The sequence below is a fragment of the Bos indicus genome, chromosome 15 (genome assembly GCF_029378745.1).
Source record: "Bos indicus isolate NIAB-ARS_2022 breed Sahiwal x Tharparkar chromosome 15, NIAB-ARS_B.indTharparkar_mat_pri_1.0, whole genome shotgun sequence".
NCBI classification, from domain to species: domain Eukaryota; kingdom Metazoa; phylum Chordata; class Mammalia; order Artiodactyla; family Bovidae; genus Bos; species Bos indicus.
This window is the reverse complement of record NC_091774.1, coordinates 78,723,326-78,750,825: the sequence shown is the minus strand read 5'-3', so window position 1 is coordinate 78,750,825 and position 27,500 is coordinate 78,723,326. Positions and strand designations below refer to the sequence as shown.

At 36.9% G+C, this 27,500-nt stretch overlaps 3 protein-coding genes and 1 pseudogene across 3 annotated transcripts; all 4 read right to left on the bottom strand.

Moving 5' to 3' along the window:
• The window catches only part of LOC139187387 (olfactory receptor 4A47-like), a 30,445-nt pseudogene extending 26,306 nt beyond the window's left edge, over positions 1 to 4,139 (bottom strand).
• On the bottom strand, positions 1,341 to 4,140 carry LOC139187388 (olfactory receptor 4A47-like). Its single transcript, XM_070804261.1, has 2 exons — positions 4,011 to 4,140; positions 1,341 to 2,749 (listed from the first exon to the last, which is right to left on the bottom strand). Exon 2 carries the CDS (start codon positions 2,704 to 2,706, stop codon positions 1,777 to 1,779), a length of 930 nt encoding a protein of 309 aa, XP_070660362.1. The 5' UTR covers positions 2,707 to 2,749; positions 4,011 to 4,140; the 3' UTR covers positions 1,341 to 1,776.
• Positions 4,141 to 8,025: 3,885 nt separating this feature from the next.
• LOC109569270 (olfactory receptor 4A47-like) lies at positions 8,026 to 9,858 on the bottom strand. The gene has a single exon (XM_019974581.2). It carries the CDS (start codon positions 8,984 to 8,986, stop codon positions 8,057 to 8,059), a length of 930 nt encoding a protein of 309 aa, XP_019830140.2. The 5' UTR covers positions 8,987 to 9,858; the 3' UTR covers positions 8,026 to 8,056.
• A 10,696-nt stretch (positions 9,859 to 20,554) lies between these two features.
• On the bottom strand, positions 20,555 to 21,940 carry LOC139187389 (olfactory receptor 4A47-like). The gene has a single exon (XM_070804263.1). It carries the CDS (start codon positions 21,938 to 21,940, stop codon positions 21,011 to 21,013), a length of 930 nt encoding a protein of 309 aa, XP_070660364.1. The 3' UTR covers positions 20,555 to 21,010.
• Positions 21,941 to 27,500: the final 5,560 nt, after the last annotated feature.

Sequence of the window (27,500 nt, the reverse complement as noted above, 5' to 3'; positions counted from 1 at the left end):
AGAAAGATGGTAAAAATAATCCTGTATACGAGACAGCAAAAGAGACACTGATGTATAGAACAGTCTTTTGGACTCTGTGAGACAAGGTGAGGGTGGGATGATTTGGGAGAATGGCATTGAAATACATGTAATATCATATATGAAACGAGTCGCCAGTCCAGGTTCGATGCGCGATGCTGGATGCTTGGGGCTGGTGCACTGGGATGACCCAGAGGGATGGTGTGGGGAGGGAGGAGGGAGGAGGGTTCAGGATGGGGAACACATGTATACCTGTGGCGGATTCATTTCGATATTTGGCAAAACCAATACAATATTGTAAAGTTTAAAAATAAAATAAAATTTAAAAAAGATAATAACTTTAATCAGTTGTTATAAATATTTATCAGGTACTGGTCTTTAAAATATGGACAAACGAATTCTCACTGACAGAGGACAAGACTGTAGTTGTTATACAACCTCCAGAAAAATAGTTTGTCAATAACTATCGATATCAACATTTTAAATGCGTGTGTTACCTGATCATTGATTCAAATATCAAATCAACAATTTTATGCCTTGGTATTCATATTTGCACATATTCAAAACCATATATTTATTTGAAAACTGCTTATCATAAAAAAGTTTAAAAGCACATGAAAAGGAATGGGCATATGAATTTTAATATAAATTTATAAGAAGTATTGTGAAACATGAGAAAAGTTAAAGGATATGTTTGAGCTGGTATTGAAATAGCTTTAAGATGTGGCATAGTAAAAGCAAATGTGATGTATATAGAAAAAGCAAATATATATAGGGCAAATACACTGGCATTTGCAAAGATTTTTAGTAGATGAAAATTAAGGGAAAAAAAATCGATTCTACCTCTTAGCATGAAGATTGGCAAATATTGAGAGAAGAGGGAGAAATTTGTTTGACACTTCACCCCATATTATTTGGTTTTATTTATGTTGTTTATTATTATCTGCTACTGCCACTACTGCTAAGTCACTTTAGTCGTGCTCGACTCTGTGCGACCCCATGGACGGCAGGCTACCAGGCTCCCCCGTCCCTGGGATTCTCCAGGCAAGAACACTGGAGTGCGTTGCCATTTCCTTCTCCAATGCATGAAAGTGAAAAGTGAAAGTGATGTCGCTCAGTCATGTCTGACTCTTAGTGACCACATGGACTTCAGCCTACCAGGCTCCTCCGTCCATGGGATTTTCCAGGCAAGAGTACTGGAGTGGGGTGCCATTTCCTTCTCCCTTATTATTACCTATATTACTTCAATTTTCTTGTGAACACTAACAGTAAAACATTTGTGTATAATGCAATGAAATATACTAACAAAGGGGCCTATATAGATTTATATATTTTACATTGTAAAAATTAAAAAGTTTATGTATATTAAGAGCAACTAAATAAAAATTATCTTGTCACTGAAAAAGAGTAAAAAAACTAAATGCATAAATTGACTAAAAATCAGTGTTACTATATAATGCTTTCCCACTTAATCATTATTTGTTATTAAGTCCTTACCATACAGTCATTACACATTTCTAGGTACAGTGATAAAGAAGTAACTATGAACCTTACATTCTAGTATGGAGGAAACTGCTATTTATAGCACAGCTGTATAATTAGAATCTTTCATCGCAATTATCATAAACTCTTTGAAGACAGAGAAATTTTCTTTTTAAAGAAAAAATTTTAAATCAGAATCAAATTTTAAAATGATTTCTGCTTTCTAAGGAAATGGAACCTGCTGTCAAATGGCTCCCTTCATGGTAGATGATGCACTTATTTATTATGAGATATGATGTTTCTTCTCCAGAGCTTCTTCATAGCATTAGTCAACTCAGAATTTTGTAGACTGTAGATAAATGGGTTCAGCATGGGGGTTATGACGGTATAAAACACACTCACAGATTTGTCAATGGGGAATGTTTTAGCAGGTCTCACATACATGAAAATGCAGGGAACAAAGAAGCAGACAACCACAGTGATGTGGGAACCACAGGTCTGGAGGGCTTTCCACCTCCCTTCCTGACTCAGGTTCTTCAGAGAGTGCAGGATGACTCCATAGGAGACGAGCAAGAGCAGAAACACTATAGTGCAGATCAGTCCTCCATTGGCCAGCACTAAGATGCCAGTGACATAGGTGTCAGTACAGACGAGTTCCAATAAGGGGTACATGTCACAAATATAGTGATCAATGACATTCGGGCCACAGAATGGGAGCCAATAGACAGTGCTAAGTTGAATAATTGAGTGCAGAAAACCTCCAACCCAGGACATCACCAGCAGCACAACACACACCCTCTGCCTCATGATCACCAAATAATGCAAGGGCTTACAGATGGCCACATAGCGGTCATAGGCCATCACCAGCAGAAGGAAGACCCCTGATCCAGCAAAAAGGTGCTCTGCAAACAGTTGGGTCAGGCAAGAATTAAAGGATATGTTTTTTCCCCCAAATAACAGCTCCGAAATCAATCTGGGGGTGATAGAAGTGGAGTAAGTGACATCCATACATGATAAGCTAGCAAGAAAAAAGTACATCGGTGAGTTCAGGGTCTCGCTGACAGCTATAGTCACTATAATAAGAAGGTTGCCCACCAGAGTCAAAAGGTAGATGAACAGGAACAAAACAGAAAGGACTTTCTGCTCCTTTGGATTCTGTGTGAGGCCCAGAAGGACAAAGTACGTTACATTATTTCTTGATTCCATCTGATCTGGACAGGAGCTGACTTCACATATTAAAGCAGTTTACCTAAGAAAAACAAGGAGGGGAACACTTAAAGGGGGAAAATGCTCAAATGTAGAAGAATTTTTATTTATTTATTCATTTATTGGAAGAATGTCAATAAAACATCTATTTGTGTCTAATGTGTCATAGAAATTTTGATTACCAAGTAGAATAAGGCATAGTGGTTTTTTGTTTGTTATTTAACCTCAGTGATATGACACAGAACAACAACAAAAAAATTCCTGACACGTGTATGAAGTTCCATTAAATCCACACAGTGCTGAGGAGTCAGAATATAGGAGTATATCAAGTGAGTGTCACAGAAGTCTTTTAAGAGGAAGTAATGCTTCAGCTGAGTGTAAAAAACAATCAAAAGCATAAAGAAATAAAGCCATGAAAAGGTGCAGCATTTATAAAGACACAAAGTTTAATACATGAAACACACTCAAGGTAATACACATAATCAGTGTGGGTAGATGAATGTGCGAATAGATGAATTTCTTATCGTGAATTGTCTCTAACCTCACTGACACTTCTTTGGTCTGTAGGTCGTTATTTCCCTTTTTTGATCAATAAATTAGACTGCAGCAGTCTAATTTTGTATCTCCAGGCCTTACCTTTCCCTTAAATTTCAAATGTTTATTTGCAACATCTCTAATTTAGAAATCCAACTGAATAGCAATTTAATATTTATAAAACATAACTTCTAAATTTTCCACAATAAACATGAGCATTTTCTAAATATAATTTAAACAGCATTGCTTATTTATCTCATTAAATACTATAATTTTCAAGTTAGTGTTTAGAAACAAAATTTCAGTGCTCTTTACTCATTTGTAACTCTCATGAAACTTAAATCGTACTAACTCTACTTTCAGAATATATCACAAATTTGATCATTCCCTACTTCTTAATTCCTCCTGCTAAGTCTCCACATTTATACTGGCCTCAAAAGTCAGTTCTCCTGCTGTAGCCCAAAAATGTCCTTTTTAACCTTCTTCTGAAAACATCACTCTACTTCTCCAAACTCCTACAGTATATTCCAATCACTCACTCATAGTTTAATAGAACACATTTAATATTTACAGTAGCAAGGACTGTAACCCTTATTTCATAAGTGAAGAACTTAAGGTTCAAGATATCTAATTCATTTTCTCAAGTACACATTTTTAAGTCATATACCTAAAATTGAATTTGTTTGATTTTAATGTAATTTATTTTCTTATATAAGAAATAAGGTCTCGCAACTGTGAGCTTGGTTCCCACTATTTAATGTTAGTCTTACCTTCTGGAGGCTTGTTCAGAACCTGAAGAATAACTTGAAGTTACTCAGAAACACTTGGAATTATTTTTCATCCAGTTTGACAAAGAGGATAAAAGCCCACTTTATTACTTGAGCATATAGTTTATTTGACTGTCCATGCATTTGCTTCATGGAGTCTTCTGATTATTCAAGTCATTTTAAGTGCAGTGTAGATTATTTGAAAGCAATTCCATGGTACACACACTGAAAAACAAGTTTATTGCTTTAGGAAATATATCAAAATGTCCAGCATATACTACATACACATAGAAGAAATCAACTAGTCATTTGGCAGGGAAATTGTTCACAAGCAACTTCTTTCCTCCTAACTTCAAAAATATAAATAGCATTTGACTTTCCACTTCTTTTCACTCTGTCATATTAACATGACCAAACTAGTTGAGATCTTGAAAGACATTCTTGTGATTCTTTTTAAGCCATGCTATGTGTCTAAGAATGGGCCTCCTTAAAATTTTGTGGCAGTTACTAAGCGAATAGCATCTTCTTCCTTTTAGAGGTGAAGATCACGGGCTATTTCATCCCTTCCAGCTGCAATTATCACTGGGTCTTGGAATGTGTCCAAGGCTGATTCTTGTGTAATTAATTCACTGGGATTTTCCTCAAAGGTTTTAAAGAACATCTATAGGGGGTTCACCGAAAAAGCAAGAGAGTTCCAGAAAAACATCCATTTCTGCTTTATTGACTATGCCAAACCTTTGACTGTGTGGATCACAATAAACTATGGAAAATTCTTAGATGGGAATACCCGACCACCTGACCTGCCTCTTGAGAAACCTGCATCCAGGTCAGGAAGCAACAGTTAGAACTGGACATGGAACAACAGACTTGTTCCAAATAGGAAAAGGAGTACATCAAGGCTGAATATTGTCACCCTGCTTATTTAACTTATATGCAGAGTACATCATGAGAAACGCTGGGCTGGAAGAAGCACAAGCTGGAATCAAGATTGCCAAGAGAAATATCTATAACCTCAGATATGCAGATGACAACACCCTTATGGCAGAAAGTGAAGAGGAACTCAAAAGCCTCTTGATGAAAGTGAAAGAGGAGAGTGAAAAAGTTGGCTTAAAGCTCAACATTCAGAAAACGAAGATCATGGCATCTGGTCCCATCACTTCATGGCAAATTATGGGGAAACAGTGGAAACAGTCTCAGACTTTATTTTTGGGGGCCTCCAAAATCACTGCAGATGGTGATTGCAGCCATGAAATTAAAAGATGATTACTCCTTGGAAGGAAAGTTGTGACCAACCTAAACAGCATATTAAAAAGGAAAGACATGACTTTGTTAACAAAGGTCCGTCTAGTCAAGGCTATGGTTTTTCCAGTAGTCCTGTACAGATGTGAGAGTTGGACTATAAAGAAAGCTGAGCGCCGAAGAATTGATGTTTTTGAACTGTGGTGTTGCAGAAGACTTGAGAGTCCCTTGGACTGCATGGAGATCCAACCAGTCCATCCTAAAGGAGATCAGTCCTGGGTGTTCCCTAGAAGGACTGATGTTGAAGCTGAAATTCCAATCCTTTGGCCACCTGATGCGAAGAGCTGGCTCATTTCAAAAGACTCTGGTGCTGGGAGGGATTGGTGGCAAGAGGAGAAGGGGATGACAGAGGCTGAGATGGCTGGATGGCATCACCAACTTGACAGACATGGGTTTGGGTGGACTCCAGGACTTGATGATGAACAGGGAGGCCTGGCATGCTGTGGTTCATGGGGTCACCAGGAGTCAGACACGACTGAATGGAACTCAACTGATAGGGGCTTTTCTGGTGGCTCAGTGATGAAAAATTCACTTGCCAATGCATAAGATGCAAGTTTGTCCCCTAGTTTGGTTTATGATATGAACATGTACTATAGCATGATGGCCAACGTGTCTGGCTTTAGATACACCTCGGTTTACGAGGTAAATATGTCAATCTAATGAAAAAACAACTAAATTAAAATCTCTATTTTTTAATAATTTTATTTTTAATTTATTTATTTACTTCATATGGAGAATAATTCTTTTGCAATATTGTGATAGCTTCTGCTGCATATTTGTGTCCACTCTCTCCTGAACCCCCTCCCCTCCCCACCGATCCACCCCTCCAGGTTTTCACAGAGCACTGGCTTGGGTGCCCTGTGTCTTACATCAAACTCCCTCTGGTTGTCCGTTTTACACACAGTAAGGTGTGTGTGTCAATGCTACTCTCTCAAATCATCCCACTCTCTCCTTCCACTGAGTCCAAACATCTGTTCTTTATGACTGTCTCCTTTGCTGCCCTTCACATGGGATCATCAGTACTATCTTTTTAGATTCTGACTTACTTCACGCTTATAATAGACTCTGGCTTAATCCACCTCATTAGAACTGACTTAAATGTGTTCCTTTTTATAACTGAGTAATTATTCTATTGGATATGTATACTACAACTTTCTTATCCATTCATCTGCCAATGAACATCTAGGAATCCAATGACATAATTACTAAATTAAAATTTCTATTTTTTAATATTCAATATTTATTTTATATTGGATTATAGCTGACTAACAATATTAGCTTCAGGTGTTCAGCAAACTGAGTGAATTGTACATATACACGTACCTATTATTTTTCAAATTCTTTTCCCGTTTAGGTTATTATAGGATGTTGAATAGAGTTTCCTGTGCTATATATGGTAGATCCTTGTTGGTTATCAATTTTAAATATGCTAGTGTGTATTGTCAATACCCAAGTATTATGTAGTCAACTCAACCAACATTGAGTATCTACCATAGGCCAGGCATTGTTCTAAGTACTCAGGATTCATCAGTAAACAAAGCAGATCAGAAAGAAGAAAGTTTGGAGTCTGAAAATCAGATTTTAGGTGCAAGAGAGCAAACACTTTTGAAGAATTTTGTGCTCCTCCAGAATAGCTCTGATTCCCTGATTCTTCAGGGGAGGAGGGCATTTTAAAATGCATATGAAACTTGCTTCCCTACACAGCAGTGGGAATATACACCTAGATTACACACCACAGATTGGACTTCGACTCCACTCTGCAGAGACACCAAAGTGACTGATGAAACACTGAGTGGGGTTGGTTTACCCTCAGAGTGGCAGGGAATAAATTATGCTACATGAAAGCATGATGACTGAAATAGAAACTGCAATAAGTCATAGTAAAATAAACATTTGCATTTCAAAAAAACTTTAGAACTGTGTCATAGAAAACTCTTTTTTGCAATATTGATTGCCTAGATTTTTTGTTTGTTTATTTATTTATTTTTGGTGTGGCTTTTTTATGTGTGTGGCTGTGTGGTGTACCTTGTGGGATTCTAGTCCTTCTACCAGGGGCTGAACACAGGCCCTTGGCAATGAAAGTATGTAATCCCAACTTCTGGACTGGCAGGGAATTTCCAAATTATAACTAATTCTGACAGTAAATAAAATTTAACTACCAACTGAGTAATACATAAAACTAAGTATAACTTTATAATGGTAAATGATTCTTTATCTGGAACTTGCCTCTGTGTGGCTATACGTCAAAACCAGCAAGCTTTTGTTAAGTAGTGTACAGTTATCGTCAATCTTAAAATTCTATTTTCTCTTTTCCATTTTAAAGACAAACTCACTTTTTATTACTGTGATCTTTTCCCAAATTCACTTTTTCATCCCAGAACTTCCTCATAGCATTTTCACATCTAAATTTCTGAGGGTGAACTGTAACTTTAACAAAGGACTTATTACGATATAAAATGTGCCCAAAATTGGGTACAAATGCACAAATAAGCAAGACACAAAAACTAAGGTGACCACAGTGATGTGAGAGTTACAGGTGGAGAGGGCTTTGTATGGAGCAAACTGTTATTAATACCAAAGCTGTATAACAATGATCTTTAATTGGAATGATAATAAACTCTTTGAAGAAAGAGGATTTTTTTCTTTTTAAAGAAAAAATTTTTAATCAGAATCAAATTTTAAAATGACTTCTGCATTCTAAGGAAATGAAACCTGCTGGCAAATGACTCCCTTCATGGTAGATCATGCACTTACTTAATATGAGATATGATATTTCTTCTCCAGAGCTTTTTCATAGCATGAGTTAGCTCAGAACTTCTTAGACTGTAGATTAATGGGTTCAGAATGCGGGTTAAGACTGTGAAAAACACGCTCAATAATTTGTCAACAGAGAACGTCTTAGCAGGTCTTACATACATGAAAATGCAGGGAACAAAGAACCAGACAACCACAGTGATGTGGGAACCACAGGTCTGGAGGGCTTTCCACCTCCCTTCCTGACTCAGGTTCTTCAGAGAGTGCAGGATGACTCCATAGGAAACGAGCAAGAGCAGAAACACTATAGTGCAGATCAGTCCCCCATTGGCCAGCACTAAGATGCCAATGACATAGGTGTCAGTACAGACGAGTTCCAATAAGGGGTACATGTCACACATATACTGATCAAAGACATTCGGGGCACAGAATGGGAGCCAATAGACAGTGCTAAGTTGAATTACTGAATGCAGAAAACCTCCAACCCAGGACACCACCAGCAGCACAACACACACCCTCTGCCTCATGATCACCAAATAATGCAAGGGCTTACAGATGGCCACATAGCGGTCATAGGCCATCACCAGCAGAAGGAAGACCCCTGATCCAGCAAAAAGGTGCTCTGCAAACAGTTGGGTCAGGCAAGAATTAAAGGATATGTTTTTTCCCCCAAATAACAGCTCCGAAATCAATCTAGGGGTGACAGAGGTGGAGTAAGTGACATCCATACAGGATAAGCTAGCAAGAAAAAAGTACATCGGTGAGTTCAGGGTCTCACTGACAGCTATAGTCACTATAATAAGAAGGTTGCCCACCAGAGTCAAAAGGTAGATGAACAGGAACAAAACAGAAAGGACTTTCTGCTCCTTTGGATTCTGTGTGAGGCCCAGAAGGACAAAGTACGTTACATTATTTCTTGATTCCATCCAATCTGGACAGGAGCTGACTTCACATATTAAAGCAGTTTACTTAAAAAAAAAAAAAAAAAAACAAGAGGGATAACACTTAAAGGGGGAAAATGCTCAAATGTATAAGAATTTTTATTTATTCATTCATTGGAAGAATGTCAATAGAACATCTATTTGTGTCTAATGTGTCATAGAAATTTTGTTTACCAAGTTGAATAAGGCATAGTTGTTTTTTGTTTGTTTGTTGTTAACCTCAGTGATAAGACACAGAACAACAACAACAAAAAATTCCTGACACATGTATGAAGTTCCATTAAATTTACACAGTGCTGAGGAGTCAGAATATAGGAGTATATCAAGTGAGTGTCACAGAAGTCTTTCAAGAGGAAGTAATGCTTCAGCTGAGTGTAAAAAATAATTGAAAACATAAGGAAATAAAGAAAGCCATTAAAAAGTGCAGCATTTATAAAGACACAAAGTATAATACATGAAACACACTCAAGGTAATACACATAATCAGTGTAGGTAGATGAATGTGTGAATAGATGAATTCCTTTTTCTGAATTGTCTCTACGTCACTGACACATCTTTGGTCTGCGTAGGTGGTTATTTCCCTTTTTTGATCAATAAATTAGACTGCAGCAGTCTAATTTTTTATCTCTAGGCCTTACCTTTCCCCTAAATTTCAAAAGGTTATTTGCAACATCTCTATTTTTGAAATCCAAATGAATAGCAATTTAATATTTATAAAACATAACTTCTAAATTTTCCACAATAAACATGAGCATTTTCTAAATATAATTTAAAGAGAATTTCTTATTTATCTCATTAAATACTATAATTTTCATGTTAGTGTTCAGAAACAAAATTTCAGTGCTCTTTACTTAAATTTGTCACTCTCATGAAACTTAAATAAATGTACTAACTCTATTTTCAGAATATATCACAAAATTGATCATTCCGTACTTTTAATTTTTTCCTGTTCCATGGTAACAGCCTCCTGCTAAGTCTCTCCACATTTATATTGGCCTCAAAAGCTGGTTCTCCTGCTGCAGCCCAAAATGTCCTATTTAACCTTCTTCTGATAACATCACTCTACTTCTCCAAACTCCTACAGTATATTCCAATCACTCACTCATAGTTTAATAGAACACATTTAATATTTACAGTAGCAAGAACTATAATCTTTATTTCATAAGTGAAGAACTTATGGTTCAGAATATCTAATTCATTTTCTGAAGTACACATCTTTAAGTCATATACCTAGAATTGAATTTGTTTGATTGATTTTTTTTATTTTTTATGATTGATTTTAAAGTAATTTATTTTCCTATGTAAGAAATAAGGTCTAACAACTGTGAGCTTGGTTCCCACTATTTAATGTTAGTCTTACCTTATGGAGGCTTGTTCAGAACCTGAAGAATAACTTGAAGTTACTCAGAAACACTTGGAATTATTTTTCATTCAGTATGACAAAGAGGAAAAGGGGCCAATTTATTACTTGAGCATATAGTTTATTTGACTGTCCATCCATTTGCTTCATGGAGTCTTCTGATTATTCAGGTCATTTTAAGTGCAGTGTAGATTATTTGAAAGCAATTCCACGGTGCACACACTGAAAAACAAGTTATTGCTTTAGGAAATATACCAAAATGTCCAGAATATACTACAACACATAGAAGAAATCAACTAGTTATGTGGCAGGGAAATTGTTCAAAAGTAACTTCTTTATTCCTAACTTCAAAAATATAAATAACATTTGACTTCCACTTCTTTTCACTCTGTCATATTAACATGACCAAACTAGTTGAGATTTTGAAAGACATTCCTGTGATTCTTTTTAAGTCATGCTATAAGTCTAAGAATGGGCCTCCTTAAAATTTTGTGGCAGTTACTAAGCGAATAGCATCTTCTTCCTTTTAGGGGTGAAAATCACAGGCTATTTCATCCCCTCCAGCTGCAATTATCACTGGGTCTTGGAATGTGTCCAAGGCTGATTCTTGTGTAATTAATTCACTGGGATTTTCCACAAAGTTTTTAAACAACATCTATAGGGACTCCATCGAAAAAGCAAGCGAGTTCCAGAGAAATATCTGTTTCTGCTTTACTGACTATGCCAAAGCCTTTGACTGTGTGGATCACAATAAACTGAGGATAATTCTGAAAGATATGGGAATATCAGACCACCTGACCTGCCTCTTGAGAAATCTATATGCACTTCAGGAAGCAACAGTTAGAACTGGACATAGAATATGGAACAACAGACTGGTTCCAAATAGGAAAAGGAGAATGTTGAGGCTGTATATTGTCACTCTGCTTATTTAACTTATATGCAGAGTACATCATGAGAAATCTTGGGCTGAAAGAAACACAAGCTGGAATCAAGATTGCTTGGAGAAATATCAATAACCTCAGATACGCAGATGACACCACCCATATGGCAGAAAGTGAAGAACTGAAGAGCCTCTTGATGAAAGTGAAAGAGGAGAGTGAAAAAGTTGGCTTAAAGTTCAACATTCAGAAAATTAAGACCATGGCATCTGGTCCCATCAGTTCATGGCAAATAGATGGGGAAACAGTGGAAACAGTGTCAGACTTTATTTTGGGGGGCCTCCAAAATTACTGCAGATGCTGATTGCAGCCATGAAATTAAAAGATGCTTACTCCTTGGAAGAAAAGTTATGACCAACCTAGACAGCATATTAAAAAGCAAAGACATGACTTTGTCAACAGAGGTCCGTCTAGTCAAGGCTATGGTTTTTCCAGTAGTTGTGTACGGATGTGAGAGTCGGACTATAAAGAATGCTGAGCGCCGAAGAATTGATGTTTTTGAATTGTGGTGTTGTGGAAAACTCTTGAGAGTCCCTTGGACTGCATGGAGATCCAACCAGTCCATCCGAAAGGAGATCAGTCCTGGGTGTTCCCTGGAAGGACTGATGTTGAAGCTGAAATTCCAGTCCTTTGGCCACCTGATGCGAAGAGCTGACTCATTGGAAAAGACCTTGATGCTAGGAGGGATTGGGGGCAGGAGGAGAAGGGGACGACAGAGGATGAGATGGCTGGATGGCATCACCGACTCGACAGACATGGGTTTGTGTGGACTCTGGGAGTTGGTGATGGACAGGGAGGCGTGGCGTGCTGCAATTCATGGGGTCGCCAGGAGTCGGACACGACTGAGTGACTGAATGGAACTGAACTGATAGCAGCTTTCCTGGTGGCTCAGTGACAAAGAATTCACTTGCCAATGCATAAGATGCAAGTTTGTCCCCTAGTTTGGTTTATGATATGAACATGAACTATAGCATGATAGCCAATGTGTCTGGCTTTAGATACACCTGAATTTAAGACGTAAATATGTCAATCTAATGACAAAACTAAATTAAAATTTCTATTTTTTAATAATTTTTTTAATTTATTTATTACTTCAATTGGAGGATGATAGCCTCTGCTGCATACTTGTGTCCCCTCCCTCCTGAACCCCCACCCTCTCTGCACCGATCCACCCCTCCAGGTTTTCACAGAGCACTGGCTTGGGTGCCCTGTGTCTTACATCAAACTCCCTCTGGTTGTCTGTTTTACACACGATAAAGGTGTGTGTTTCAATGCTACTCTCTCAAATCATCCCACTCTCTCCTTCTTCCACTGAGTCCAAACATCTGTTCTTTACGACTGTCTCCTTTGCTGCCCTTCACATAGGATCATCAGTACTATCTTTCTAGATTCCATATATATACTTTAATACACAATATCTATTTCTGACTTAATTCACACTTATAATAGGCTCTAGCTTAATCCACCTCATTAGAACTGACTTAAATGCGTTCCTTTTATAACTGAGTAATTATTCCATTGGATATGTATACTACAACATTCTTATCCATTCATCTGCCAATGAACATCTAGGAATCCAATGACATAATTGCTAAATTAAATTTTCTATTTTTTAATATTCAATATTTATTTTATATTGGATTATAGCTGACTAACAACATTAGCTTCAGGTGTTCAGCAAAGTGAGTGAGTTGTACATATACACGTACCTATTATTGTTGAAATTCTTTTCCCATTTAGGTTATTATAGTATGTTGAATAGAGTTCCCTGTGCTATATATGGTAGATCCTTATTGGTTATCATTTTAAATATACTAGGGTGTATTGTCAATACCCAAGTATTATGTAATCAACTCAATCAACATTGAGTATCTACCATAGGCCAGGCATTGTTCTAAGTACTCAGGATTCATCAATAAACAAAGCAGACCTGAAATAAGTTTGGAGTCTGAAAATCAGATTTTAGGTGCAAGATAACAAACATTTTTCAAGTATTTTGTGCTCCTCCAGACTAGCTCAGATTGCCTGGTTATTCAGGGGAGGAGGGCATTTTATAATATGAAAATTCCTTCCCTACAAAGCAGTGGGAACATACACCCAGATTACACACCACAGATTGGACTTCAACTCCACTCTGCAGAGACACCAAAGTGACTGACGAAACACTGAGTGGGGTGGGTTTACCCTCAGAGTGGCAGGGAATAAATTATGCTACATGGAAGCGTGATGACTTAAATAGAAACTGTAATGAGTCATAGTAAAGTAAACATTTGCATTTCAAAAAAACTTTCGAACTGTATTATAACAAACTCTTTTTTTCAATATTCCATGCCTACTTTTTGTCTGTCCACTTGTCTGTTTTGGTGTGGCTTTTTTATGTGTGTGGCTGTGTGGTATACCTTGTGGGATTCTAGTCCTTCTACCAGGGGCTGAACACAGGCCCTTGGCAATGACAGTGTGTAGTCCCAACCTCTGGACTGGCAGGGAATTTCCAAATCCTAACTAATTCTGACAGTAAATAAACGTTAACTGCCAACTGGGTAGTACACAAACCTAAACATAATGTTGTAATGGTAAATCATTCTCTACCTGGAACTTGCCTCTGTGTGGCTATATGTCAAAATCAGCAAGCTTTTGTTAAGTAGTGTACAGTTGTCTTCAATCATAAAATTGTATTTTCTCATATAGATCAATGGAATAAAATAGAAAGCCCAGAGATAAATCCACACACCTATGGACACATTATCTTTGACAAAGGAGGCAAGACTATGCAATGGAGAAAAGACAATCTCTTTAACAACTGGTGCTGGGAAAACTGGTCAACCTTTTGTAAAAGAATGAAACTAGAACACTTTCTAACACCATGCAAAAAAATAAACTCAAAATGGATTAAAGATCTAAATATAAGACCAGAAACTATAAGACTCCTAGAGGAAAACATAGGCAAAACACTCTCTGACATAAATCACAGCAGGATCCTCTATGACCCACCTCCCAGAGTAATGAAATAAAGGCAAAAATTAACAAATGGTACCTAATTAGACTTAAAAGCTTTTGCACAATGAAGGAAACTATAAGCAAGGTAAAAGGACAGCCTTCAGAATGGGAAAAAAAATAATAGCAAATGAAGCAACTGACAAACAACTAATCTCAAAAACATACAAGCAATTCATGCAGCTCCATACCAGAAAAATAAATGGCCCTATCAAAAACTGGGCCAAAGAACCAAGCAGACATTTCTCCAAAGAAGACATACAGATGCCTAACAAACACGTGAAAAGATGCTCAACATCACTACTGTCAGAGAAATGCAAATCAAAACCACAATGAGGTACCATTTCACACCAGTCAGAATGGCTGCTATCAAAATGTCTACAAACAATAAATGCTGGAGAGGGTGTGGAGAAAAGGGAACCCTCTTACACTGTTGGTGGGAATGCAAACTAGTACAGCCACTATGGAGAACAGTGTGGAAATTCCTTACAAAACTGGAAATAGAACTGCCATATGACCCAGCAATCCCACTGCCAGGCATACACACCGAGGAAATCAGAATTGAAAGAGACACACATACACCAATATTCATCACAGCACTGTTTACAATAGCTAGGACATAGAAGCAACCTAGATGTCCATTGGCAGACAAATGGATAAGAAAGCCATGGTACATATACACAATGGAATATTACTCAGCTATGAAAAAGAATACATTTGAATCAGTTCTAATGAGGGTGGATGAAACTGGAGGCTATTATACAGAGTGAAGTGAGCCAGAAAGAAAAACACTAATACAAGATATATATAGATTTTATATATATATATATATATATATGGAATTTAGAAAGATGGTAACAATGACCCTATATGCAAGACAGCAAAAGAGACACAGATGTAAAGAACAGACTTTTGGACTCTGTGAGACAAGGTGAGGGTGGGATGATTTGAGAGAATAGCATTGAAACATGTACATTACCATATGTGAAATAGATCGCCAGTCCAGTGTCGATGCATGAGACAGGGTGCTCAGGGCTGGTGCACTGGGAGAACCCTGAGGGATAAGATGGGAAGGGAGGTGGCAGCAGCGTTCAGGATGGGGAACACATGTACACCCTTGGCTGATTCATGTCAAAGTATGGCAAAAACCACTTCTATATTATATAGTAATTTACTATATTATAAAGTAGTTAGCTATCAGTTAAAATAAATAAATACATTAAAAATAAAATAAAAATTGTATTTTCTCTTTTCCATTTTAAATACAAACTCACTTTTTATAGTTATGATTATTTCCCAAAGACACTTTATCATCCCAGAACTTCCTCATAGCATTTTCACGTCTAAATTTCTGAGCTTGAAGTTTAAGAAGTTTAACAAGGGCCTTATCATGATATAAAATGTACCCAGGCCTTGGATACAAATGTACAAATAAGCAGGGCACAAAAACTAAGATGACCACAGTGATGTGAGAGACACAGGTGAAGAGAACTTTGCATCTCCCCTCCAAGCTATCTCTCTAGGGAGGACAAGATGACCACATAGGAGACCAACAAGGAAAAATATTTTAATGGATAAATGAAGCAATGATTGGCAGCAACAGAGACCAAGGATGTGAATTCCATGCAGACACGTTTCAACAAAGCATTTAAGGCACACAAGAATGGTCTTTGACATTGAACCACAGACAGGCAGCCACACTATGAAGATCTGTGTGGTTGCAAGTACAACCCTCCAGCTCCTATTACTTGAAAGAGGAAGCCACACCCCTGTCACTCATGATGGTTTCACAGTCCAGGGCTTTGCAGATGGCCACATAGTGCTCATTGGCAACCACTATGGGCGGGAAGATCTAAGCAGCAAAAGATGCTCAGCAAAGACATTAGTCCTGGACTTACTGAAGGAGATGATTGCTTTCTTACAGCAGGTGTCAGTTGGTATTTCAGAGTCATAGATGAATAACAGCAGATGTCCACAACGGACAGAAACACAAGCAGGAACTGTAATTCCTGCTTTACCCAAATTTACAAAATGTGACTTTTAACTGAAAACATCTTTCATACCTGAAAGTGAAGTCGCTCAGTCGTGTCCAGCTCTTAGCGACCCCGTGGACTGCAGCACACCAGGCTCCTCCATCCATGGGATTTTCCAAGCAAGAGTACTGGAGTGGGGTGCCATCACCGTCTCTGTACCTTCTTCATACCTGGGTCAAGTTTAAAACTCTAAAGACATCAACTCCTCTAAAATGACCCTTCTTAAAATGAATCTTATTGAAAATAATAACTGAATATTATTTTGTGACTAAACTATTTTAAATTTATTTTAACTTCATTTTAAACTCAGAGGAGGCAATGGCAACCCACTTCAGTACTCTTGCCTGGAAAATCCCATGGACAGAGGAACCTGGTAGGCTGCAGTCCATGGGGTCACTAGGAATCGGACATGACTGAGTGACTTCACTTTCATTTTTCACTTTCATGCATTGGAGAAGGGAATGGCAACCCACTCCAGTGTTCTTGCCTGGAGAATCCCAGGGAAGGGGAAGCCTGGTGGGCTGCCATCTAGGGGGTGGCACAGAGTCGGACACGACTGAAGCAACTTAGTATCATCACATTTTAAACTATACTATTTATCTTATTTATATTCAATTTATTATTTTATTTGCAATGATTTGGAACAGAGATATACAAGCCTAGGCATACCTCTGAAAAAGAATAGTAACAGGGAACTGCTAGTCTCTTTACTTATCAAAATCTGTTATATATCATAGCAGTTATATTATGTGCCAATCTACACATGAATAAAGAGATCAATGAAAAAGAATAGAGTCTTGAATTAGATCCAAATACATTGGACTTCAGGATACAATAGTCAGGATTTTAAGTCAATGGCAGTTCTATTTCCAGTTTTTTAAGGAATCTCCACACTGTTCTCCATAGTGGCTGTACTAGTTTGCATTCCCATCAACAGTGTAAGAGGGTTCCCTTTTCTCCACACCCTCTCCAGCATTTATTGCTTGTAGACTTTTGGATTGCAGCCATTCTGACTGGCGTGAAATGGTACCTCATTGTGGTTTTGATTTGCATTTCTCTGATAATGAGTGATGCTGAGCATCTTTTCATGTGTTTGTTAGCCATCTGTATGTCTTCTTTGGAGAAATGTCTATTTAGTTCTTTGGCCCATTTTTTGATTGGGTCGTTTATTTTTCTGGACTTGAGCTGCAGGAATTGCTTGTATATTTTTGAGATTAGTTGATTTTCAGTTACTTCATTTGCTATTATTTTCTCCCATTCTGAAGGCTGTCTTTTCACCTTGCTTATAGTTTCCTTTGTTGTGCAGAAGCTTTTAATTTTAATTAGGTCCCACTTGTTTATTTTTGCTTTTGTTTCCAATATTCTGGGAGGTGGGTCATAGAGGATCCCGCTGTGATGTATGTCAGAGAGTGTTTTGCCTCTGTTCTCCTCTAAGAGTTTTATAGTTTCTGGTCTATGTTTAGATCTTTAATCCATTTTGAGTTTATTTTGGTATATGGTGTTAGAAAGTGTTCTAGTTTCATTCTTTTACAAAAGGTTGACCAGTTTTCCCAGCACCACTTGTTAAAGAGATTGTCTTTAATCCATTGTATATTCTTGCCTCCTTTGTCAAAGATAAGGTGTCCATAAGTGTGTGGATTTATCTCTGGGCTTTCTATTTTGTTCCATTGATCTATATTTCTGTCTCTGTGCCAGTACAATACTGTCTTGATGACTGTGGCTTTGTAATAGAGACTGAAGTCAGACAGGTTGATTCCTCCAGTTTCATTCTTCTTTCTCAAAATAGCTTTGGCTATTCGAGGTTTTTTGTATTTCCATACAAATTGTGAAATTATTTGTTCTAGCTCTGTGAATAATACCATTGGTAGCTTGATAGGGATTGCATTGAATCTACAGATTGCTTTGGGTAGTATACTTATTTTCACTATATTGAAATTCACTTCCAATCCATGAACATGGTATATTTCTCCATCTATTAGTGTCCTCTTTGATTTCTTTCACCAGTGTTTTATAGTTTTCTATATATAGGTCTTTAGTTTCTTTAGGTAGATATATTCCTAAGTAGTTTATCCTTTTCATTGCAATGGTGAATGGAATTGTTTCCTTAATTTTTCTTTCTATTTTCTCATTATTAGTGTATAGGAATGCAAGAGATTTTTGTGTGTTGATTTTATATCCTGCAACTTTACTATATTCATTGATTAGCTCTAGTAATTTTCTGGTGGAGTCTTTAGGGTTTTCTACATAGAGGATCATGTCATCTGCATCAGTGAAAGTTTTACTTCTTCTTTTCCAATTTGGATTCCTTTTATTTCTTTTTCTGCTCCTGCCTTATGACCCAGCAATCCCACTGCTGGGCATACACACAGAGGAAACCAGAATTTAAAGAGACACATGTACCCCAATGTTCATCGCAGCACTGTTTATAATAGCCAGGACATGGAAGCAACCTAGATGTCCATCAGCAGATAAATGGATAAGAAAGCTATGGTACATATACACAATGGAGTATTACTTAGCCATTAAAAAGAATACATTTGAATCAGTTCTAATGAGGTGGATGAAACTGGAGCCTATTATACAGAGTGAAGTAAGCCAGAAAGAAAAACACCAATACAGTATACTAACGCATATACGTGGAATTTAGAAAGATGGTAATGATAACCCTGTATGCGAGACAGCAAAAAAGACACAGATGTATAGAACAGTCTCTTGGACTCTGTGGGCGAGGGAGAGGGTGGGATGATTTGGGAGAATGGCACTGAAACATGTATAATATCATATAAGAAATGAGTCACCAGTCCAGGTTTGATGCAGGATACAGGATGCTTGGGGCTGGTGCACTGGGATGAACCAGAGGGATGGTACGGGGAAGGAGGTGGGAGGAAGGTTCAGGATGGGAAGCATGTGTACACCCGTGGAGGATTCCTGTTGATGTATGGCAAAACCAATACAATATTGTAAAGTAATTAACCTCCAAAATAAATAAATTTAAATTAAAAAACAATTTTTTTAAATCAATGGCAAAAAGATCTTTGCGTGACCATTTGAAAGAAACCTAAAATTTAGAGAAACAACTAAAAATTCAATCCATATTTATCTCCTACAGCAAAATTAATTCAAGACAAATCAAAAGTTTCCATATGATATCAAAAATGTTTTAAAAATTAAATACTTAAATTAAATTTAAATTCTTTAAAAAAAGAATTGAAAAATTGTCAAAAGTGAAATGAAAAAATTCTTCATAAGCAATATACAAAAAACCTGAATATAAAGTATAAAAATATTAAATGCAAAAAGCACTCTACACAGGATAAAAATGTAAGAACATATAACCAGAAAATATTAATTATATATACAATGTAAAAGAGATCATTTCTTTAATATATAATCTCATAAAAATCCAAAATTGAATGCAGTAAAGACATACATATAAAATATCCACCAAAAAATAAATACAACACAAGTTAAATGTATTGAATGATGCCCAGCTAAATTGTATCAAAGGGGTAGCAAAGTATAAAAATAACTTTAATCAGTTGTTATAAATATTTGTCAGGTACTGGTCTTGAAAATATGGACAAATGAATTCTCACTGACAGAGGACAAGACTGTAGTTGTTATACAACCTCCAGAAAAAGTTTGTCAATAACTATCGATATCAACATTTTAAATGCGTGTGTTACCTGATCATTGATTCAAATATCAAATCAACAATTTTATGCCTTGGTATTCATATTTGCACATATTCAAAACCATATATTTATTTGAAAACTGCTTATCATAAAAAAGTTTAAAAGCACATGAAAAGGAATGGGTATATGAATTTTAATATAAATTTATAAGAAGTATTGTGAAACAGAGAAAAATTAAGGGATATGTTTGAGCTGGCATTGAAATAGCTTTAAGATGTGACATAGTAAAAGCAAGTGTGATATATATAGAAAAAGCAAATATATATATATATGGCAAATACACTGGCATTTGCAAAGATTTTTAGTAGATGAAAATTAAGAAAAAAAATTAGATTCTACCTCTTAGCATGAAGATTGGAAAATATTGAGAGAAAAGAGAGAAATTTGTTTGGCACTTCACCCCATATTATTTGGTTTTATTTATGTTGTTTATTATTATCTATTTTACTTCAATTATCTTGTGAACACTAACAGTATTAAAGTAAAAATTTTGTGAATAATGCAACTGAAATATACTAACAAAGGGACTTATATAGAATTAAATATTTTACATTTGTTTACAATTTTTAATTGTAAAAATTAAAAAGTTTACTTAAATTACAAGAAACTAAATAAAAATAACTGTCTCTGAAAAAGAGTAAAAAGGCTAAATGCATAAACTGAATAAAAATCAGTGTTACTATATAATAGTTTTCCCACTTAATCATTATTTATTATTAACTGCTTATCATACAGGCATTATACATTTCTAGGTACAGTGATAAAGAAGTAAGTACGGACCTTATGTTCTAGTATGGAGGAAACTATTATTAATAGCACAGCTGTATAATTGTAATCTTTAATCACAATTATCATAATATCTTTGAAGACAGAGAAATTTTCTTTTTAAAGAAAAAATTTTTAATCAGAATCAAATTTTAAAATGATTTCTACATTCTAAGGAAATGGAACCTGCTGTCAAATGGCTCCCTTCATGGTAGATGATGCACTTATTTATTATGAGATACGATGTTTCTTCTCCAGAGCTTCTTCATAGCATTAGTCAACTCAGAATTTCTTAGACTATAGATAAATGGGTTCAGCATGGGGCTTATGACTGTATAAAACACACTCACAGATTTGTCAATGGGGAATGTTTTAGCAGGTCTTGCATTTATGAAAATACAGGGAACAAAGAAGCAGGCAACCACAGTGATGTGGGAACCACAGGTCTGGAGGGCTTTCCGCCTCCCTTCCTGACTCAGGTTCTTCAGAGAGTGCAGGATGACTCCATAGGAGACGAGCAAGAGCAGAAACACTATAGTGCAGATCAGTCCCCCATTGGCCAACACTAAGATGCCAGTGACATAGGTGTCAGTACAGACGAGTTCCAATAAGGGGTACATGTCACACATAAAGTGATCAATGACATTCGGGCCACAGAATGGGAGCCAATAGACAGTGCTAAGTTGAATAATTGAGTGCAGAAAACCTCCAACCCAGGACACCACCAGCAGCACAACACACACCCTCTGCCTCATGATCACCAAGTAATGCAAGGGCTTACAGATGGCCACATAGCGGTCACAGGCCATCACCAGCAGAAGGAAGATCTCTGAACCACCTAAAAAGTGCTCTGTAAACAGCTGGGTCATGCAAGATTCAAAGGATGTGTTTTTTCCCCCAAATAACAACTCTGAAATCAATCTGGGGGTGATAGAAGTGGAGTAAGTGACATCCATACATGATAAGCTAGCAAGAAAAAAGTACATCGGTGAGTTCAGGGTCTCGCTGACAGCTATAGTCACTATAATAAGAAGGTTGCCCACCAGAGTCAAAAGGTAGATGAACAGGAACAAAACAGAAAGGACTTTCTGCTCCTTTGGATTCTGTGTGAGGCCCAGAAGGACAAAGTACGTTACATTATTTCTTGATTCCATCTGATCTGGACAGGAGCTGACTTCACATATTAAAGCAGTTTACCTAAGAAAAACAAGGAGGGGAACACTTAAAGGGAAAAAGGTGCTCAAATGTATAAAAATAACTTTTAATTTATCCATTCATTGGAAGAACATGTATTTGTGTCTAACGTGTCAAAGACATTTTGATTACCAAATTGAATAAGACATAGTTTTTTGTTTTCTGTTTTTTGTTTGTTTTAACCTCAGTGATATGACACAGAATGAAAAAGCAAGCAATTCCAGACACGTGTATTAAGTTCCATTAAATTCACACAGTGCTGAAGAGTCACAACATAGGAATATATCAAATGAGTATCACAGAAGACTTTCAAGAGGAAGCAGTACTTGAGCTGAGTGTATAAAATAATTGAAAGTATAAAGAAATAGGAAGAGAAAGCCATGAAAAGGTGTAGCATTTATAGACACAAAGTGTAATATATGAGACACACTTAAGGTAATACATGTAATCAATGGGTAGATGAATGTGTGAATAGAAGATCCTTGTCCTGAATTGTCTCTAACCTCACTCACACTTCTTAGGTCTTTAGGTGCATATTTCCCTTTTCTGACCAATAAGTTAGACTGCAGCAGTCTAATTTTGCATCTCCAAGCCCTAAATTTCAAACATCTCTAATTTTGATATCAAATCGAATAGCAATTTACTATTTGTAAAACTAACTTCTGAATTTTCCACAATAAACATGAGCATTTTCTAAACAAAGTTTAAAGAGGCATTCCTTATTTATCTCATTAAATACTATAATTTTCCATGTTATTGTTCAGAGACAAAATTTTAGTGTTATTTACTCATTCGTTACTCTCATAAAATTTAAATAAATCCTACTAACTCTACTTTCAAAATATATCACAGATTTGATCATTCCCTACTTAATTTCTTCCAGGTCCACCATAATAGCCTCCTACTAAGTCTCTCCACATTTATATTGGCCTCAAAAGCTGGTTCTCCTGAAGCAGCCCTAACTGTCCTTTTTAGTCTTATTCTGATAACATCACTCTACTTCTCCAAACTCCTACAGTATATTCCAATCACACACTCATAGTTTAATGCAACGCACTTAATATTTACAGTAGCAAGAACTGTAATCCTTGTTTCAGAAGTGAAGAAATTAAGGCTCAGAATATCTAATTCATTTTCTCAAGTACACATTTTTAAGCCATATACCTAGAATTGAATCTAAGTTTGATTTACTCTAAGTAATTTACTCTCTTATATAACAAAGAAAGTCTCACAACTATGAGCCTGGTTCCCAGTATTTAATATCAGTCTTACCTTCTGGACGCTTGTTCAGAACCTGAAGAATAACTTGAAGTTACTCATAAACACTTGGAATTATTTTTCATCCAGTTTGACAAAGAGGGCAAAAGGCCACCTTATCACTTGAGCATATAGTTTATTTGACTGTCTGTCCATTTGCTTCATGGAGTCTTCTGATTATTCAGATTTTTATATGCAGTGTAGATTATTTGAAAGGAATACCATGGTGCACACACTGAAAAACAAGTTTATTACATTAGGAAATATATCAAAATGCCAAGCAAATCCTACATATACATAGAAGAAATTAACTAGTTATTTGGCAGGGAAATTTTTCACAAGTAACTTCTTTCCTACTAACTTCAAAAAGAAAAATAGCATTTGACTGTTCAGTTCTTTTCACTCCGTCATATTAACATGACCAGACTCGTTGTCTGAAATTTTGAAAGACATTCCCATGATACTTTTTAAATCATGCTATAAGTCTAAGAATGGACCTCCTGAAATTGTTATGCCAGGTACTAAGTGAATAGGATCTTCTTTCTATTAGGGGTGAAGATCGTGGGCTATTTCATCCCTTCCAGCTGCAATTATCACTGAATCTTGGAATGTGTCCAAGGCTGATTCTTGTTTAATTAATTCACTTGGATTTTCCACAAAGGTTTTAAGGAACATCTGTAGGAGCTTTCCTGATGGCTCAGTGGTGAAGAATTCACTTGCCAATGCATAAGATGCAGGTTTGAGCCCTGGGTTGAGAAGATTCCCTGGAGAAGGAAATAGCAAACCATCCCAGTATCCTTGCCTGGGAAATCTCATGGACAGAGGAGCCTGGCAAGCTACAGTCCATGGGGTGGCAAAAGAATTGGACATGACCTAGGAACTAAACAACAACAAAAAATATGTGAAGATATTACTAGAGCAAATCACATAATTAATATCAGAAAGGTATAACATGCAAAAAAAGTAGCTTTAGAATCGTTATGAGGCTGCTGCCAATGAGATAAAATATAGATGCACTCATTTTGATCTACTGGACTTATTAATATATTCTCTCCTGCCATGGAAAGAATATCTTTCCTTTTATTCAATACTAGATTTAATCACCTTAAAATTTGGTTCAGTTCAGTCAGTTCAGTTCAGTTTCTCAGTTGTGTCCAACTCTTTGCAACCCCATGAATTGCAGCACACCAGGCCTCCCTGTCCATTACCAACTCCCGGAGTTCAGTCAAACTCACGTCCATCAAATCGGTGATGCCATCCAGCCATTTCATCCTCTGTCATCCCCTTTAAATAAATAAAACTATACTAAAAATAAAATTAAATGTTTTATTTTTTTGTTTTTTTTCCAAATGTTTTGTTTTATTTTATTTTTAATATAAATGTATTTACTTTAATTGGAGGCTAATTACTTTACAATATTGTATTGGTTTTGCCATACATCAACATGAATCCGCCACGGGTGTACACATGTTCCCCACTCTGAACCCCCCTCCCACCTCCCTCCCCCTACCATCCCTCTGGGCCATCCCAGTGCACCAGCCCCAAGCATCCTGTATCCTGCATCGAACCTGGACTGGCAATTCGTCTCATATATGATATTATACATGTTTCAATGCCATTCTCCCAAATCATCCCACCCTCTCCCTCTCCCACAGCGTCCAAAAGACTGTTCTATACATCTGTGTCTCTTTTGCTGTCTCTCATACAGGGTTATCATTACCATCTTTCTAAATTCCATATACATGTGTTAGTATACTGTATTGGTGTTTTTCTTTCTGGCAGTTTTAGATGTAACAACTAATGATTTATCCAATTATTAATTATTTTTAAAAGTTAGGGCATATCTCTTATGCCAGCAACTGTGCTATGAGCTAGGACACAGCACTTAATAAAACCGGAGGGAAAATCACGTAAAAATAATTTTTTTTCCTGCATGGATATTATAATAGGTCAGACAATAAAGAAGGAGACGTTTAATAAAGTAGTTATAGTCTTAATCAGGGCTTATAAGGTAAGAAATAGAATAATGAGACAGAAGAGAAGAGGGAGAATTCTACTGTGGATAATATAATCAGAGAAGACCCTTGAAAGGTTATCTTTAAGCTGTGATTGAAAGATATGAAGTGACTGCCATTAGAAGCACTGTTCCAGAAAGTAAAGCTAAATAAAAATTAATAAAATTATCTCCTGTCATCAGAGATGACAAGACCTATATTTAGAAAAATATAAACTTTTCACAGGAATTTTTATGGCAGTGCTATGTTATAAAAGGACTTGTTATAAAAGGACTTATCTTATTCTAGATTTTAATTGGGCAGATTTCAACCTTTCTATGTTGGGGATGATGTTAGCTATAGATCTGTTATATATGGACTTTTTATATGCCAAGGTGCCTTCCTTCTATTTCCAATTGTTGAGAGTTTTTTTACGAAATGATGTTGAATTTCTATGTGTAATTAGCAACTCAAGGAAAAATTAAGAAAGTAATTCCATGTACAAAAGCATCAAAAAAGAATAAAATATTTAAATAAACTTAACCAAAGAGATAAGTCCTGTAAACTGAAAACTACAAAAGGTTACTGAGAGATATTATGGAACACACACAAATGTGAAAGGACATTTATGATCTGGGACACTTAAAAGTATTAAGTTGTTAATACTACCTCAAGTGATCCACAGATCAAAAATAGCAAAACTGATTTTGCAGAAACAGAAAAATCCATGCTAAAATTCATATGAAATCTCAAGGACTCGAAATTGCCAAAACAATCTTGAAAGAAAGCTGGGGGTCTCATACTTCTTGACATATTATACAAAGCGATGGTAATCATAGCACCAGTATTCGAATAAAGATGGATGATGGACTGATGGAATAAAATAGAAAGCCTAGAAATAAACCTTTGTATATGTCTTTAGATAATTTTCAACAAGGGCACCAAGAGTATTTGGGTACTCTTGGTACCAAGAGTGGGGAAAATATAACAAGTTATAAAAAGGCAATCACAAAAAAGCAATTATCATATGATTTCACTTACATGAAGCACTTAGGGCAGTCAAATTCATAAACAGGAAGTAGAATGGTGGTTGCCTGGGGCTCCATGAGCTTATATGGAGAACTTTGTTTGATGACTGAAATTTCAGTTTGGGAAGTTGGAAAAGTTATAGATGGATAGAGGTAATGTTTGCATAACAAGTAGGTGTCACTTTAAAATGATTAAAATTGTAAATTTTGTTATGTATGTGTTACTAAGCCATGTCCAACTCTTTGCTGACCCCATGGACTGCAGCACACCAGGCTTCCCTGTCCTTTGTTAATCTCCCAGAGTCTGCTCAAAGTCATGCTCACTGAGTTCGTGCTCCTATCTAACTGTCTCATCCTCTGTCATCCCCTTCTCCTGCCTTCAATCTTTCCCAGAATCAGGGTCTTTCCAATGGGTTGGCTCTTTGTATCAGGTGGCCAAAGTACTGGAGCTTCAGCTTCAGCATCAGCCCTTCCAATGAATAGTCAGGGTTGATTTCCTTTCAGATTGGTTAGTTTGATCTCTTTGCTGCCCAAGGGACTCCCAAGAGTCTTCTCCAGCAACACAATTCAAAAGCATCAATTCTTTGACACTCAGCCTTCTTTATGTATATATGAGCACAATTTTCAAAATAAATGTAAGAACTAAGGGACCTCCCTGGTGGTGCAGTGATGGGAATCCACCTGCCAGTGCAGGGGACATAGGTTCAATCCTGGTCCGGGAAGATTCCACATGCTGCAGAGCGATTAAGCCCATGCTCCGTAACCACTGAGCACACGCTCTAGAGCCTGAGAGGTACAACTAGAGAGCCCGCACGCCACAACTACCGAAGTCTGCATACTCCAGGGTCCTCTAGCCACAACCAATGAGCCCTGGTGCTGCAATTACTGAAGCCCAGGAACCCTAGAGGCAGCAAGTCAGAACTACTGAGCCCTCAGGCTGCAACTATTGAAGCCCGTGCACCTAGAGCCTGTGCTCCTCAACAAGAGAAGCCACAGAAATGAGAAGCCCATGCACCACAACTAGAGAGCAGCCCCCACTCTCCACAACTATAGAAATCCCGCGTGCAGCAACGAAGACCCAGTGCAACCAATAAATAAATAAAACTGTGTATGTGTTAGTTGCTCAGTCGTGTCCAACTCTTTGCAACCCCATGGACTGTAGCCCACCAGGCTCCTCTGTCCATGGGATTCCCCAGGCAAGAATACTGGAGTGGGTTGCATTCCATGTCAAAAACCAAAAA